The sequence below is a fragment of the Chionomys nivalis genome, chromosome 21, assembly GCF_950005125.1.
Source record: "Chionomys nivalis chromosome 21, mChiNiv1.1, whole genome shotgun sequence".
NCBI classification, from domain to species: domain Eukaryota; kingdom Metazoa; phylum Chordata; class Mammalia; order Rodentia; family Cricetidae; genus Chionomys; species Chionomys nivalis.
Window position 1 is genome coordinate 22,508,765 of NC_080106.1, and position 15,038 is coordinate 22,523,802.

General features: G+C 52.3%; 1 protein-coding gene across 1 annotated transcript in view; it reads right to left on the reverse strand.

The window, feature by feature from the left end:
- Positions 1 to 15,038, reverse strand: part of Smpd3 (sphingomyelin phosphodiesterase 3) — an 83,553-nt gene that overhangs the window by 5,741 nt on the left and 62,774 nt on the right. Inside the window, exons 3-5 of the mRNA XM_057753300.1 lie at positions 6,264 to 7,792; positions 1,240 to 1,315; positions 984 to 1,139 (exon numbers count right to left, since the gene is read on the reverse strand). Coding sequence (XP_057609283.1) covers positions 984 to 1,139; positions 1,240 to 1,315; positions 6,264 to 7,580 — 1,549 coding nt within the window. The 5' untranslated portion in view covers positions 7,581 to 7,792. The remainder of the gene's footprint in view (positions 1 to 983; positions 1,140 to 1,239; positions 1,316 to 6,263; positions 7,793 to 15,038) is intronic.

A 15,038-nucleotide genomic window follows, 5' to 3' on the forward strand; every position in this document is an offset into this window, starting at 1 on the left:
GGCTCCATGTTCACCCTACCGATAGTAGCCTGTGGGAGCTGAGTCTCCTGCAGGGAGTCAGAGCCATGAGGTTCCCAGCCAAGGAAGGCTCAGAGCTACTCCAACCCCAAAGAAGGTCTTTATAAGTGCAGATTCAAGTCAGTTTAAAACCTCACGATGGTCGCCTTTCATTCTTCTATCTAAGAGGTTGATTTGCTTGTTTGTTTCTTGAGATGAGGACTCCTGTATCCCTGGCTGGCCTAGAAGTAACTGTGTGGACCAAGCTGGTCTCAAACTCTGAGCAGTTCTGTCAGCCTCCTGAGTGCTGAGTCTGCAGGCATGGGCCACCATGCCTAGCATAGTCCAGTCGTCTAAGCCAGCAGTTTTCTCTATTTAAAATATTTACAAGTGTGAGGGTGTGTGTGTGTGCGCGGGGGCTACACATGGCACAGCAAACACAGGGGGGGTGTCTTTCCTGAGGACTGAATGCAGGTCATCAGATTGGTGCTTTTACTTGCTGAGCCAGCTTTTTAAAATGTTTGGTCTTGGTTTTATTTCATGTGTATGGCAGTTTTGTCTGCGTGTATGTCTGCACTGTGTGCTTTCAGAGCCCAGAAGAGGTCACTGCTTCCCTGACAGTGGAGTTACAGACAGTTGTGAACCACCATGTGGGTGTTGGGCATGGGACCTGGGTCCTCTCTAAGAGCATACAGTGCTCTTAACCCCTGAGCCACCACTGACTCATTGAAAGTTTTCCCCTTGTTCTGGGTTCATTTTTAGGGCATCTCTTTGTGCTCTTTCTTTCTTTTTTTTTTTTTTTCAATGTATGGGTTGTTCCATGCTAGGACTTGAGTGTGGGGCAGACATACAAGTCCTGGTAAATTTCCCACACACACTCATGAGGAACCGGAAGTTCTTCTAACTACCTAGCTGTAGTCTGTGACTGCCTGCAGCGTGTGCCCTGACTGAAGCTTCAGACCTGAGGGGGAGGAGTAAGGCCTCACCAGAAGAGCAGTTATCAAAGTTCAGGTCTCCACAGATGATGTCAAACACCACCAGCTCCTCCGGGTTGGCTGTGCTGGACGAGGAGGTAGATTTTCGGAAATCAGCCAGCCAGTCCTGAAGCAGGTCCAGCTGCTCACACCGGATGGCACTGTCCTCTGCAGACAGGACAGAGGCCAGACTATGACCCTTGGCCTGGACCCCAGCCAGGGCCCAGGTATTGAACCCACCCCCAGAAAACCCCAGGCTGTGGCCTACCTGGTGGGGCATGCAGGTGCGTGCAGGCGATGTACCCAACAATTCTTTGGTCCTGAGGTGTGCTTCCCACCTGCACCTGGGGGAAGGCAGGGTGTCAGTGTTGCTACCAGCCAGCCATTGCTGCTCCAGGTGCAAAGGAACCCTGGCTCTGCTCAAGCTCTCGCCATCTTGCTCTGTGCCAGGCCTGGCTAGATTCTAGGGCCTGGGTAGAGATAGGGCACGCCCTGCTTCTAGAAGTGTCTGGCTGGTTCTAGAGGCAGATATGTAAAGAAAACATTAGCTTATAATGTTACATGGTTGGCTGCAATCTGTACAAGGCTTTATGGGGGAGAACCAAGACACAGGCAAGTTCCTCCCCAGTCCCTGGCATCTCTAGGTGACTGGAATATCCACCTACATGACTAAAGTTTTTTGTTTTGAGACAGAATCTTGGTATGTAGCCCTAGCTGACCTGGAAATTGTTACATAAATCAGGATGACCTCAAACTAACAGCAATCCTCCTGCCTCTGGTTCTCAAGTTTTGGGATCACAAGTAAGTACCACCATGCCCAGCATAACATTCAGCCTTTTTAATATTTGTTTATCATCATCATAATCTCTGTTTGTGTGTGTGTATGTGTGTGTGTGTGTGTCCATCCACAGAAGCCAGAACTGGAGATGTTTAATGTGGGTGCTGCGATTCCTAACTCTGGTCCTCATGATGAAGCAGTAGGTGCTCAACCATGAGCCATATTCTTTACCCCCTTTAAGTCTTTCTCCACTCTCATTTAGTGACTCTTTGCTTTCTCCTTTGGCCACACTCTCAACCTGACCTCTTGACCCTCCAATTTGAAATCAAAACTAGCGCCCACTGGAGGGCCTTAGAGACTGCCAGCCATCTACTGGTCTACCTTTGCCCCATCTGGCAGCATGGTCCATCGCTTCATGAGTTTTTGATGTTTTGTTTTTCAAGATAGGGTTTCTTTCTGTAGCCTTGCTGTCCTGGAACTTTTCTGTAGACCAGGTTGACCTCCAACTGCCTTGCCTTCATGTGCCACCACTGCCTGGTGCTTCTTGCATTTTATAGGACATGGTCTCCTGCAGTCCCTTGGTCTTAGGGCAGAGTTCTGGCCTGTGTCCTTCGTGTGGGGCCCCTGGCACAGGCTGGTCTCATCCTGAGTTCCCCCTCCTTCCACAGTAGCTTCTTCACACCTTCATGCCTCCACTTCCCCCAAACCTGACCCTTTCTTTACTAGGGTAGAGTTACCTTGGGTGGGCCTGGCTCAACAAGCAGTTGATTTACTTAGGCGGGTCATCTCTAATGCTAGCTTCATAAAAACGGGCATCTTAATTGTATCTCCAAAGAGAACTCAGCAGCCCCTCCTTATGGGTGAGAGCACAAGAATGAGCGCTTGTCTGTACCGTGACTCTGGGGGTGAGACAGGCCACACATCCCTCCCCTCCCACCACTGAGGCTGCCCCCAGGCCCCTAATCACCCCCTAACTGTTGGAGACCACTCGAAAAGAGCCCTCAACTGTGCACTCTTCAGGGCCTGTTGCGGGCCTGTCCTCAGAGGTCTCTATCGATGCACGCCTTCCTATGTGAGCGCCAGCTGCCCTCCCTAGAACCCCAGACTCAGGCACTTCCCAGAGAGGTAGGCCACAAGAGCCAAGCTTCCTGTTCATCCTGTGGCTAAGGACACAAGAGTGGCCTCTCAGTGTTCTCTCCCTTTGCTGCTGAAATTGAGTCTTCTCAGTCCTGTCTCCTGGATTTCTGCAGCTCCACCTCCCCCTCCAGCACGCATGCCTGTCCTCCTGGTGCCTTTGGGTGAGTGTCTGGCTATTTGGAAGGCTCTGTGGCCCTGACTGGGGCTGTTTCTAAACTTGCTCGTTAAGTTCTTGCCCATATACCAGACCCAAGGTGCAGTGATCTAGCACCCCTGTTCTGGGAATTAGCCCTGCAAAACCATGGGCCACTGATGCATCTTGTTATCAAAGCACAGTTTTAAAGAATGCACAGTGCTGAAAGGAGCACATGCTATGGCTGACCCGGTGCTCCTCAGGCAGCAGGTTTCTCCCACGGTAATCTTCTGCCACAGACACTTAGCTTAGTGCGTCCTCACATGCTCAGTGTGCACCATTTCATGGATGGGCAAACTAAGGCTCACAGCGTTCAGATGGGTACACATTAGCTCTGTTGGCCTCCACATGCTGCTCTTTGCCCCTTTCTAGGCTGTTGGAGTCTTTGTCAAGATTTTTTAACAGCCACCCATCTGTCAGACTCTCCCTTAGGATCCCTTGCCCTGTGCTGAGTTCTGGACGAGGACAAAGGCATCCCTGCTGACCCTGCTGACACAGTAGCCTCCCTCTTAACAGGGGTGTGATCTTGACAACATCCACTTTATTATTTGCTGGGACTTAGTGATTCCTATGGTGTGTCCTCAGGACCTGCAGAGTTGCGTGCTTCTCTTATAAAAACAAACCATCATACAGAGGCTGAGCCCTTTAGGCCTGCTGCCACAGACTGTCAGTAAAAGAGGTGCTCAGGATTAGCTCTGCTGTGCTGAGGCCAAAGGGAATTTACCCATTCCCTCATGGGGAGGCCCATTTCTGTAGGAACCCAGGAAATAAACCAGGAGAGCAGGACCCAGTGAGGGAGGTGGCAGAGGGAGGGACGGCTGGCCGCATACTCCCAGTGTCCCTAGCTCCTCCATATGGACGTGGCCCTCCTCTGTGTCAGGAAGACACCCATACCTGAAATCCAACTCAACACAGCTCTGCTCTCAAAGGCAGCATCTGGCTGGACAAGCAGTCCAAAAAATACCTGAACATGGTGTCAAGGAGCCCATGAAGGGAAAACCAGCTTGTGCTTGGCAATACTAAGACCAGCAGAGCATGAGATATGGAGGGTTCTCGGGTGGTCCGGTAAGGGCAGAAAGGGGAATCAGACCTAAGGAGGAGGAGGCCTCACTGGAGAAAGACAGACAGCCACGTCCCCAGTGGGCAAATGTAGAGAGGAGGTTCACCAAGATGGCGAAGTTGGAACCCAGGGCGTTCGAAAGTGAAATGAAGAACCTGGGATAAACTGAGCAGGCTCAAGGTGCAGTCAAGGTGGCTGGTTTCTTCTGGCTTCAGGATGGAAAACCTGGGTGAGGATGGCGGGGCAGATGCTGAGCTTGCTCAGGAGTAAATGAGATGTACTCAGGTGTCAGCCAGATCCAAAGATGAGCCCTGGGGAGAGGGCTGGGCTGGGACAAGGATGAGGTTTACCAGCAGGGTAGAAATGGAGGCTGTGGGATCACACTCTCCGGGGAAACAGAGTTGATAGTAGGGGGACCTTGAGAAGTAAAGAGTGCTGGCTACATGGTTTATCCCAAACTTCAGCTGTAAGAAAACAAGAGGTGGCACACGCCTTTAATCCCAGCACTCGGGAGGCAGAGGCAGGTGGATCTCTGTGAGTTTGAGGCCAGCCTGGTCTACAGAGCAAGTTCCAGAACAGCCAGGGCTACAAAGAGAAACCCTGTCTGGGAAAACAAAACAAAACAGAGACAAGTTGGTTCTGAGACCTGTCAAGGTGTTAAGAGATGTTACAAACAAATTTTGACATGAAAAACATACTGGCCAGCTCAGAAAGTTTTGGAATGGAATGAGGCAACATATCTGTTGACCAGTTTGAAAACCACAAGGTAAAGGGAGACAAAAAGAACATTAATGATAGAGCCACAGAGGAAAGGGTTGTCCAAAGAAGGCAGTTGTCGTTAGAACTGTCTGAGGGTATCAAATGAGAAGGAAGGTGTGGAGTGGTCGTCATCTGGGGGTGGGGCGTCTCTAGGCTCACAGCCATTCATATCCCGCCACAGGTGAGAGGACACACCTTTCCACTAACGACATTTCCTTCCCAGAAGGCTCCTCTGGCCACCAAGACAAATATATCCACAAATGCAATACAAATGAACCATATGTCAGAATAGGAAGGCTGGAACTGTGTCAGAAGACCTGTGTCTCTGTGACTGGAAAGCTGGGGACCATAACTCTGGCAGAACCATGCAAGAGACCTTGAGCATCCCAGGATGGGGCATAAGAGTGAATGCCTTGTCCCCAACAGACTCAGATGGAGTCAGTGTGCCCTTACTCTCAGCAAGCACTGGCTCAGTATTTTCCTGCACAGGTTGGGCTCGTTAAGACTGGAGCAGAAGTGGGAGAAACCTGCCCTGGTTGGGGTCCCCCGCTAAAGCAGCCTCTTAGTCAAGTCTCACTTTTAAGGGGAGAAGCACAGGCAAAACAGCTGCTGCCCCCAGGACAGAAAGTCCCATCTGCATCAGACACTCAGATGATCTTCAGAGAACTCTGAATTCACTAGCACTGGCTTTTAGATAGAGAACAAAAAGTCGACACTGAGTGTCTCCAGCTCCATCGAAGATAATGTGTAATGACCAAATTACCATGGTCTGAAACCTCCAATTGCATCCAAATTAGCTGAAATAATCACGATTCGCTTTAATTAGTGACTGGTGGGCAGAGAGCCTGGCATGGCAGCTGCTGACAACAGGAAGCGGGGCACCAGTGAGGCCAGAGGTCTCTGACTGTGGCCTTTGGCCTGGGGATCTGAGAGCCCGTATGCTGGCCTGAACTCATGTTCTACTCTGGTCTCTGCTGTGTGTGGATGGAGATGGGGCTTGTCTCCTTCTATCCCTTATCACAGTGACCACCACCGCCATCATGGTCACCACATGCAGTATAAGAGGCTTTGAATCCATCCCATCTGGACTTCACCATACTGGGTCACACCCACCCCAATATACAGATAAGTAAATGTGACTCAGATCTGAGAAACTGGTCAGATGACTCAGCCTGAACCCATGGGTTTCCAGTGCTTGAACTGGGGGCCATAAGTTCAGTTCCATGAAAAGCTTTGGCTCCAAAATCACCCCATCAAGGGAGCGAGGATTCAGGGAATAAGGGTTGGCAGGGGCTATGGCCCATTGAGTCATGAGGTTTGGGGGCAGCTGGTGTCTAGTCCTCAGGCAGAGCTGAGGATGCCTACCTTGAGAAACAGAGCTCCCTTAGAGGCTAGGGCATCGAAGCTGCACCCATTGGGGTAACAGTGATAGGCCACGTCCATGACAGGGTAGCGGCTGGCAAAGAAGAGACCACTGTTGAGACACTTGAAATTGCAGCAACCATGGCAGCCGTAGACCCCAACATCATACAGGATGTACTCGAAGTAGCCGTGTAGCTGCTCTTTCAACTTAGCAGCTGCACGCTTGTCAAACACCTCCTGCAGGCACAGGAAGTCCAGATTGGCCGGGAAGAAGGCCGAGACCTCGTGGTCAAAGGCTTCATCAGGGTGCCGCCTCCTGCGGGCCGCTGCCTTCTTCACCACCGACGTCTTATACAAGAGCTTGCTGTTGACTCCCGGCTCTCCGCTGCCACCGCCATCTTGCCCTGCCCGGGCCTTCACCAGGGACTCCCTGGAGGCGGAGGGGCTGCCTAGGCTCCCAGAATCCCCATCTCGCTGATTGTGGTTGGGCGTCTGGCCCTTTGGGGCCCCGCCAGCCCCATTCCTGGCTTGGCTCCCAGTAGCGGGGTCGTCAGCTTCCGGTGGCCGGCCTCCTTCATCGCTACCAATTCGCACAATGCAGCTGTCCTCAAGGCTGCCGTCAGCCGGGTCCCCAGAGGCTGGGCCATTGGCAGCCTCATCATTGGGGTGACGCCCACCATCCCCCTTGTATTCCACAGAGGCCGTCCTCTTAATGCTACCAGGGACAGCTCTGGCTCCGTCACTGCCCTGCGGAGACACAAGGCTGCTGAAGCTGGCTGCGCTGATGGAAGTGTTGGTGGGAGAATCAATATAGATTTTGATCTGAGGCCGGGCGGCCCCATTGCGGATTCTCTGCCCAATCTCTTTGGCCCGCGCTTGGGTGTTGAAAACATTGTTGAGCCTCGCGAGCGAGTCGGGGAGGAGGCAGACATTGGCTGAAGCAAAGCAAAAGCTTTTGCCTCCCCCTGTGCCCTTCCATTCACTGAGCAGGGCTGCCCCACCAGCTGGGCTCTTGTCCTCTAGGCGGGAGTAGGAGTAGGGCCGGCGGGCAGACTGCAGTGGAGACCAGAAGATGAACCCAAGAAAGGCAAAAGGCAATGCAGCCACCAGCAGAGCCACGTAGACTGGCGTGAAGAGTACAGTGCAGAACAGCTGGAGGCAGCAAGAGTCATCTGCCCTCTGGCGCTTCTCGTAGGTGGTTGGTATGAAGGAGGCCACCAGCCGGTCCACCAGCCAGTAACATGGGAAGATGAGGGCCCAGGACACAGCGTGGAGGGCAGACAGACAGCTATTAGGAAAGGGGGTCGTGTACAAAACCATCGCAGCTCACTGGGCGCCGCAGCCGGCCCTACTACATGATGTCCCTGGCAGCTGCAGCTCTTTCCCAGGCAGGGGTGGGCAAGCTGGGGGCAGATGGAGGATGGGTCACCTCCTGGCAAGCCGCGACTCTGGATAGTCAGCGGTGAGTGTCCTGCAGATATTCATGGTTTGCCTCAAGAGGCCATGCTTGGACACCAAAGCCTGTTGAGAACCTGTAGAAACAGAGGGAGGGAGGCCGTTACTAAATTAGACTGCTCTGAAAGCCAGGGAATCGGTTTTACATGGAGTGTTTGGGGTCAGAAGAATGCCCCTGCACATTCCATTTGCCTATACATTTTTTTTTCTTGGAATAAACAGTTTTGTATACGGTTTTGCCTAACTGGCGGTCTTGATTCGGTAACTTAATTGCTTAAGAAATGGCCCGTTTACAGAAGGGCATAGCTTTATTGGTACGAAGGGGTGTGCCAGGACTGACACTGGCTAGAAGTAAGTGAAGCCCTTTGGGACCAGGGGTGTGCTTCAAATGCGCAGGCAGCAGCCTTGGCTAGAGGAGCTGCAAACATGTTCACTTTTATCTAGGGCCAACTAGGCCAGGAAAGACAAAAGGGGCCAAATGTTACAGGGCAGAGGGCAGTGTTGCTAGCAGGGCAGAAGAGCAGGGAAGCCTCATTCATATGCAGCCTACTCTGACCATGGTTCAGCTTCCTGAGCAACAGACTGTATGTTCTACCCCACGGTGCCCCAGCAGAACTCTAGCCAGGGTCGGGAACCCAGGCATAGACCGTTTCACTAACTTTCAGAATGAACAGTTTACCGAGTTACCGTGACAATCCCCTGGACACTTGGAGAGACTTCCTGGGGCAGTGTGGGTCTAGGTCAGAGCTTTAGAGTTCTCCGGCTTGTCCACGATGCAGCTTCTGGCAGAGCCAACAGCCACCAAAATACGTCCATCCTGGGTCCCTGCCCCACCGCACTGAGTCACAGTACTTCTCAGAGCGGCCTGACCACACCCAGGCAGGTGCACTGATTGTGCTGATTGCCCAGTCAATAAAGACAAGAGTCTCGTGTTTACCCAGCCTCCAGGGACCCACACTGCTCATCCTGAGGGGAAAATCCTGCATGTATGATCTGCATTTTGGTTTCTAAGCCAGGCAGGGAAGGGCAATGTTTGCTTCTCTCAGTGACCTACACCCTTCTGTCCCTGACACCTCAGTAGGACCTAGGCTGCCACCATTCATCCTGGCCCCACAACCCTCCTCCCTCCTGAAACCTCGGTCACCCAACTAGAGACCTAGGTATCATTCATACTACCCTCTCTGTGCCAGGCATGAAACCTTTCAGAATAGGCTGAGAACAATGTTACAATTCATCAACATTATCGGCCTCCACCTACACAGCGGCTGGAAGGACACTTCCTCTGCCAGTCCACAGGCTCAGCAGCCTGGCCACCTACTACGCTCACCTCCTCCTCACTCTGACAGTGGTGCCAGGACCACACCATGAGGATCTGCCATAACTCTGCGTCCTGCTACCTCACCGGCTCCACAACTCAGCTTAGACACCAGCCTTCTAGACATGATTCTTCACCTCCTTGCCCAGGTAGCTTCCACTGGGGGTGTCTGTCCCCCAGAACAGTGGCATGGTCTTTGCAGTTTGTGTTACTTATACTTCGGGATATGCCTACCTCCCCAGAAGATAAGGGGCTTTTTGATAGGGAAGGGGCTACACAAAGGTTCCAGGAAGGCTCAAGGCAAAAGTGCCTCAGAGATGGGATAGATCAACAGAGGCGGGTCATGATGCCAGTGCGAGTGGAGGCAGTCATTTCCTCCAGCCGTCAGGAGGTAGAGTCCCCACAGGTGTCAGTGCCCAAGAGCCCTGCAGCCACCATCCCCACGGCTGATGAGGGCGGGACAGGAGCTTCATGTCCAAAGAGGAGCTTAAGCCAGTGGCTGTGTCTAATTCTGATGAACAAGAAGCACAAAGATTTTACTTTCCTCAAGAGAAGTCACTTTGAAGCTAACACTGGAAGGCCACAGTTTCTACACGAACACAGCCAAGTGAGGACTTCTCAGTGGAGCCCCAGCCGGGTCTGAGGACACAGTAACCTCGCACACCTGCTGCCTGGCTTGGGCAGTGGCAGAGCACGGCGCTTGTTTACTACCCCAGCTGCTCACCAGAGGGAGGACTCCAGCTCGGAGCCCAAGTCACAGCTCACTCCTTATCACACTTAACTGGATGTGCTCAGCCAGTTTCTGGCCCTCAACGAGGAGCTAGCAGAAGCCCTCCAGGCTAGAGGGAGAAATACAGGATCCGGAGCTGCCTGTCTATACCAGTCCATCTCTGCCAGACCCACTGGGACCGGGGCAGACCCTGCAGGAGCAATGGGCAGTGGGATGAGGTCTCCTGAGGCATTCCAGTGGCCCTTGAATTCAGCAAGGAACAAGGGAGGGCCCCAGCTACACTCTTTGGGCCACTCGAATGTCACCCCAGAGTCTTGAGCAGACCACTTCCCAGTCTCCCTTCCTCTTTCCCCCTCATCACTGCTGTCTACGATCACAAGTGCTCCTCACATTGTGTAGTACCCAGAAGGACCCACTTAACATCCCTCTTCTTTATTCCTCTCCCTTCCTCTCTCCCTCCACTGACCCCATTGTTTGGGGAGACAAAGCCCAGACTCATAATTTCTGTCTGGGCCCTTTATGTTCGTGTCTTTGTGCTCCTTCCCCCTCCTACCCCGGCTTCAGCCACAATCTCCTTTCCAGCAGCTGCTGCTGCCAGCCAGACCCCTCTGCACCTGCTTGTGGCTGTTTCCTGCACCCCTTCCTGACTCCTGCCATCCCTTCTTCCCTCTGTACCCTTCAGTGCTCAATTGAGACTTCTCTCCTTTAGGGGACTCTTCCTTGATCCTGTTCCTACACCAGACTTTCGCTGGCCTGGAGCTGTTTCTAGGATTCTGTCTAGCAGAAGCTCCATTAAGTCTGAGGCCAAGCCGTGACTCTTGGCCACCCTGTTTGGGAAGTAACAGATGCAGAAACAAACCATTGAGGAATAAACAGTCTGCTGATTTGAGTGCCCACTCAGGTTGGGAAGCTCTTGTGAAATCAGTCTCTCTGTGGTCAGGGTCAGGTCTGACCTGTGGGCAGTAGTGTGGGCTCCATGGATGACATGAGGAAAGTATCAGGGAGGAGGCATGCTTGCACCGCTGAGAGCCACTGCAGTGTCCACAACAACCCTGTGAGCCAGGCTTCCCTTCATCAAAGGCTTCCTGAGAAAATTACCCATTCTGTCGTCCCATGTGGCTCAACCCTGACGTTGATTGATCGGATTGGAATTAGCTGTTGGCTGGAATGGGACTTTAGGGGACAAGGAGAGAGAATCCATCTTCAGGTGCCCTCAACTCTTGTGACCCCAGAAACCCTTCTGGCAAAGTCTCTAGTTTGCAGTGATCTTTCTGCCTGCCCTGGGCAGGCATGGTCCTATTTTTGGTCTCTGCTGTAGGGCTGGTGGAGGGGAGGGTCTGGGGTGGCAGCTCCAGGGGTGAGTGAGTGGAAGCTGTGCCCGTCTAAGACGAGGCAGCTTTGAGTCCCTTGGTCCTCCATGGTGCCACTCCAGACCCTTCCTGGCTACCCCGGGCCTCCTCTTCAGCAGTGCCTGCACAGGAGGACTCTTCTGGGTGCTGCCGTGCCCTGACTGGCTCCCTTGTCTACACAAGGAAGCTGCTGCTACGACAGACACAGGACTGCCATGGACGAGGCTGCTTCTAAAGCTCGGGATAATTATTTTGTCTCAGGGAAATGAAAGGAGGCTAAACAAACAGCGCACATTAATCAGTCTGATCTACACTCTCCTCATGAAAGAGGAGCGCTGCAGTTAAACACAAGAGGCTGGTAGCTTCCCGGAGTTTTCAAATGCTCAGCCGAGTGGCCACGGAGGGGTGTCACTTCCCCAGGCTTGTACAGCATAGGCAAGGACTCAGCTGCACCCTTTCTCTTGTCTGCACTGTCTAGATGGGGTCAGGCATGTGTCTGGCTTTGGACATGGGACTCCATTCTCCCTGTCATTCTTTCTCTTTTCCATGTCCTTGATCTGGTAGCTTTGCAAGCAAGGTCTGTCATGAACACTAGTAAAGGGTTAGCAGGTCCCTCCAAGGCCATGCATGCTGACCTTCTGCACCTCAGCCTCTTAGATTAGGAGGATCATTCAAGGTTTCTCATGTTAGGACCACAGATGCCCTTGGGTTGGTCCCCTTTGTGTAGTTTCCAGGATTACTAAAAGTCACATCTCTTCCCCTCCATACCATGGTTGAAATAGCTGAGCTGGGGTCCTGAGTACTCTCAGGTCCTCAGGGATCCTAGCAGACTCCTGATCCCTTCCTTGTGAGTTATGGAGTTAATGACTGGGAGCTATATGGTGCCCCGAGGCAGGACTCCTGGGAGCCAGCCTCTCCACTAGATGTCCAGACCAGGCTTTCTCCTCTCACCTGCGATTCATGGTCTTGCACTCAGCCTGGGAGGCAGGCTAGCCTGAATGATATCCTGGCACTGATCACGGCATAGGCTATCAGTGCCTACCTCTGGTGTTCCTATGAGGTTTAGAGGGGGGCAGGCTGTAACCTGATCATCTCTGCTTCCTTCGCTCAATTTCCTGAAGCTACCCCATGTGCCGTCTTCTCTCCCCAGCTTGTAGGTTCTGCATCATAAGGGGTAACCTGAGCCCACCTACAGGACTTCCAGGATCCTGACTAAACCGGGGTGCCCTCTGGATCCTCACAGATTCCACTCACACTGTTAGGGGCAAAGCCAAAGCCTCCACCAACTTGCCCCTCTCCTCTGCAGTGATGATTGGGTTGGTCTGTGCATGATCAGAGGGGACGGAGAGCTCTGTGGGTCACAGACTGATGCAGGTGGAAGAGGAACTTGGCTCAGGGGTGTTTGGGAGCCCAGAAAACCTTTAGTCCATGTGGAAGAGGAAAAGGTGGATAACTCCTCTGCAAGACCTTAAGAACATAGTCCCAGGCATTTGTGGATAGCCCAAGGCATCAATAGCAAGCTGCTTCTGTATGGCCATACAAGTTAACCTGAAGGCCCCTGACTCCTAATCAGTAACCTGTGTGACCACAGCATGGGAAGTGAGGGGAATCCTTAGGAATGGTCCCGTCTGGGCAGACTGTGGGAAGCATGACTGTCCCATTGAGCATCAAATGACCAGGATTGCCAGACCTGAGAGATGGACCTAGCTGGCAAGCTGATTCAGAGGACACAGCTTCACAGTAGTTCCAAGGGACCAAGTGTGGATGTTGACTTTAAATCTGAATTTCTCCTGCAGTGGGAAGGTAAGGAAGCCACCAGTTTTCCTGACCCCTGTGTGGAAACCTGTGCATCTCTGAGGGCTCTCTGAATTTCGGAGGGCTGGTAATTGCTCCATATGGCATTGTCTGGGGCTGTCCCTCCTTTACTGCCCTGTCCTCTGACCCTCAGGCCTGCTGAGCTCTCTTTCCTACTATGAGCTTGGACTCTTGGAGTAAATGTCCTCCAAGTCTGTGAGTCTAACCAGGAGCTGCATCAAGCTCTAGGTTTCCACAGGAAGGCTTGTGGATTGCTCCAATCCAATTACCCGAATGTGTCTGCATTCACCAGCGCCTGTGAGATCAGGCCAGCCCATTCTGCCTAGATGCTGCCGCGGAGGAGTTGGCATGGCAACGTGTGCTCTGAGCTGCTTAAACTTGGAGTCAGCTCATCGCTGGGAGGACAGAAAGACTGACAAGAGACAGATGCTTTTCTGAGATGGGGGAAGGGTTGAAAGAGTCATATCCTAGATAGAGTTGGGGTTTAGAGTCTGCCATAAATATACAGACTGTAGCAGTGACACCCCCCAGACACAGGTAAATGCCTGTTCCTATTTCTCCATCCGAAGCACTCCAGCTCCACCTATATCCTCCTGCTTGGCTTCACTTCTCTGGCAGTGGCAGACACATTGCCCTGCTCCACTCCAAGGTGATGTAGCAGCCAGCCACAGCAAGCAGCACCTCAGCCCCTGACACCACTGGGACCATTCTGAGTGTCCCCTGGAACTCCGATCAGACCACTTAGGAGAGAAGTCTACATTTTCTCTGAGATGGAAAACCACAATGAGAGCCTGCAGTTTCTAGAGCCTTCCTTGAGAATGAATCCAGCTTAGGGGAAACAGACCTAGGGCTAGAACAGAGAGGCCAAGTCTTCATAACATATTGCAGCCCTGCTCTTCTGCCCAAAGCTACAGCCTGTAGACCTCATTTGTGAGCGACAGTCCCTTTGCTTTGCTCTAGTCCCTTTGGAGTGTTTGTCACTTACCACTGAAGTGGCTTTGTTTTTTTCTGTGCACACCAGGTCTGCGATCTTTCTAAAGTTAAGTGTTCCTCAGATGTGCAGAACTCCTGAGCTGCCCACAGCTGTGCCCTGGCAAAGAGTAGAGCCATCCTCCTGAGTCAGGGCCTGCAAGTCTGCGGGCCTCAAGGCATCCCTTGGAGATAGTGATCTGAGCAGACAGAAGTTGCAATCACAAGTTCTGAGCGCAGGTACATGGCGTCACGGGTCCTGACGGATACGAGACAAATTGTCTCGTATTAATGCTCTAAGCCTTAGTTTCCTTTGTATTAGATATGGATGAAAATTCCTTGGGTTAGTTCAGTGGCTCTCAACCTTCCTAATGCTGTGACGCTTAAATACAGTTCCTCATGTTGTGGTGACCCCTGACCATAAAATTATTTTCATTACTGTAATTTTGCTACTGATATTAATTATAATGTAAATATCTGTTTTCTCATGGTTTTAGGTGACCCCTGTGGAAGGGTCATTTGACCCCAAAGGGTCACTCCCCACAACTTGAGAACCGCTGGGCTAGTTGGAGACGGCAGGCTCTTCAGCACTTAGTGCCAAGGCTGCCTTTTTTCTGTGTTATCATGAGAATCACTTCTACTGTGACCCCTACCTCAGAGGCCCCGAAAAGAGCTGGGCTGTAGTGCCTCCTTAGCATCTTCGAGGCCCTGAGTTTCATTCAAAGAATCAAAAAGAAAAGGAAGGAAAGGGAGGGGAGGGGAGGGAAGGGAAGGAAAGGCTCTCTAGAGCCTTCAAAGTTTTCTCATGGGGCTGTTGGCCTTACAGAAGGGCACTGCTCTCCTGGATGATGGGACAGAGACACTGGGAGACACTGGGAGCCTGCCCTCCTGGCAGGGCTGCACCAGAGCTGTCTGTCATGGGCTGCTCGTATAAGCCAGAGTCATCGGGTTCTGTAGAAGCCAAGTGCAGGCCGAGGGTCCATAAAATTTTCAAAAAGAAACTTTCCGTGGGAGCGATTAATTCATGATGTGTTTTCTGAGAATAGGACTGGGCTGGGAGCAGCTCTGAGTTGTTCCTTCCACCAGCCAGCCTGGGCATTTCCATGGCAGAGCTCAGAAGGCCCAGAAGAAGCCAACGGGTGTGT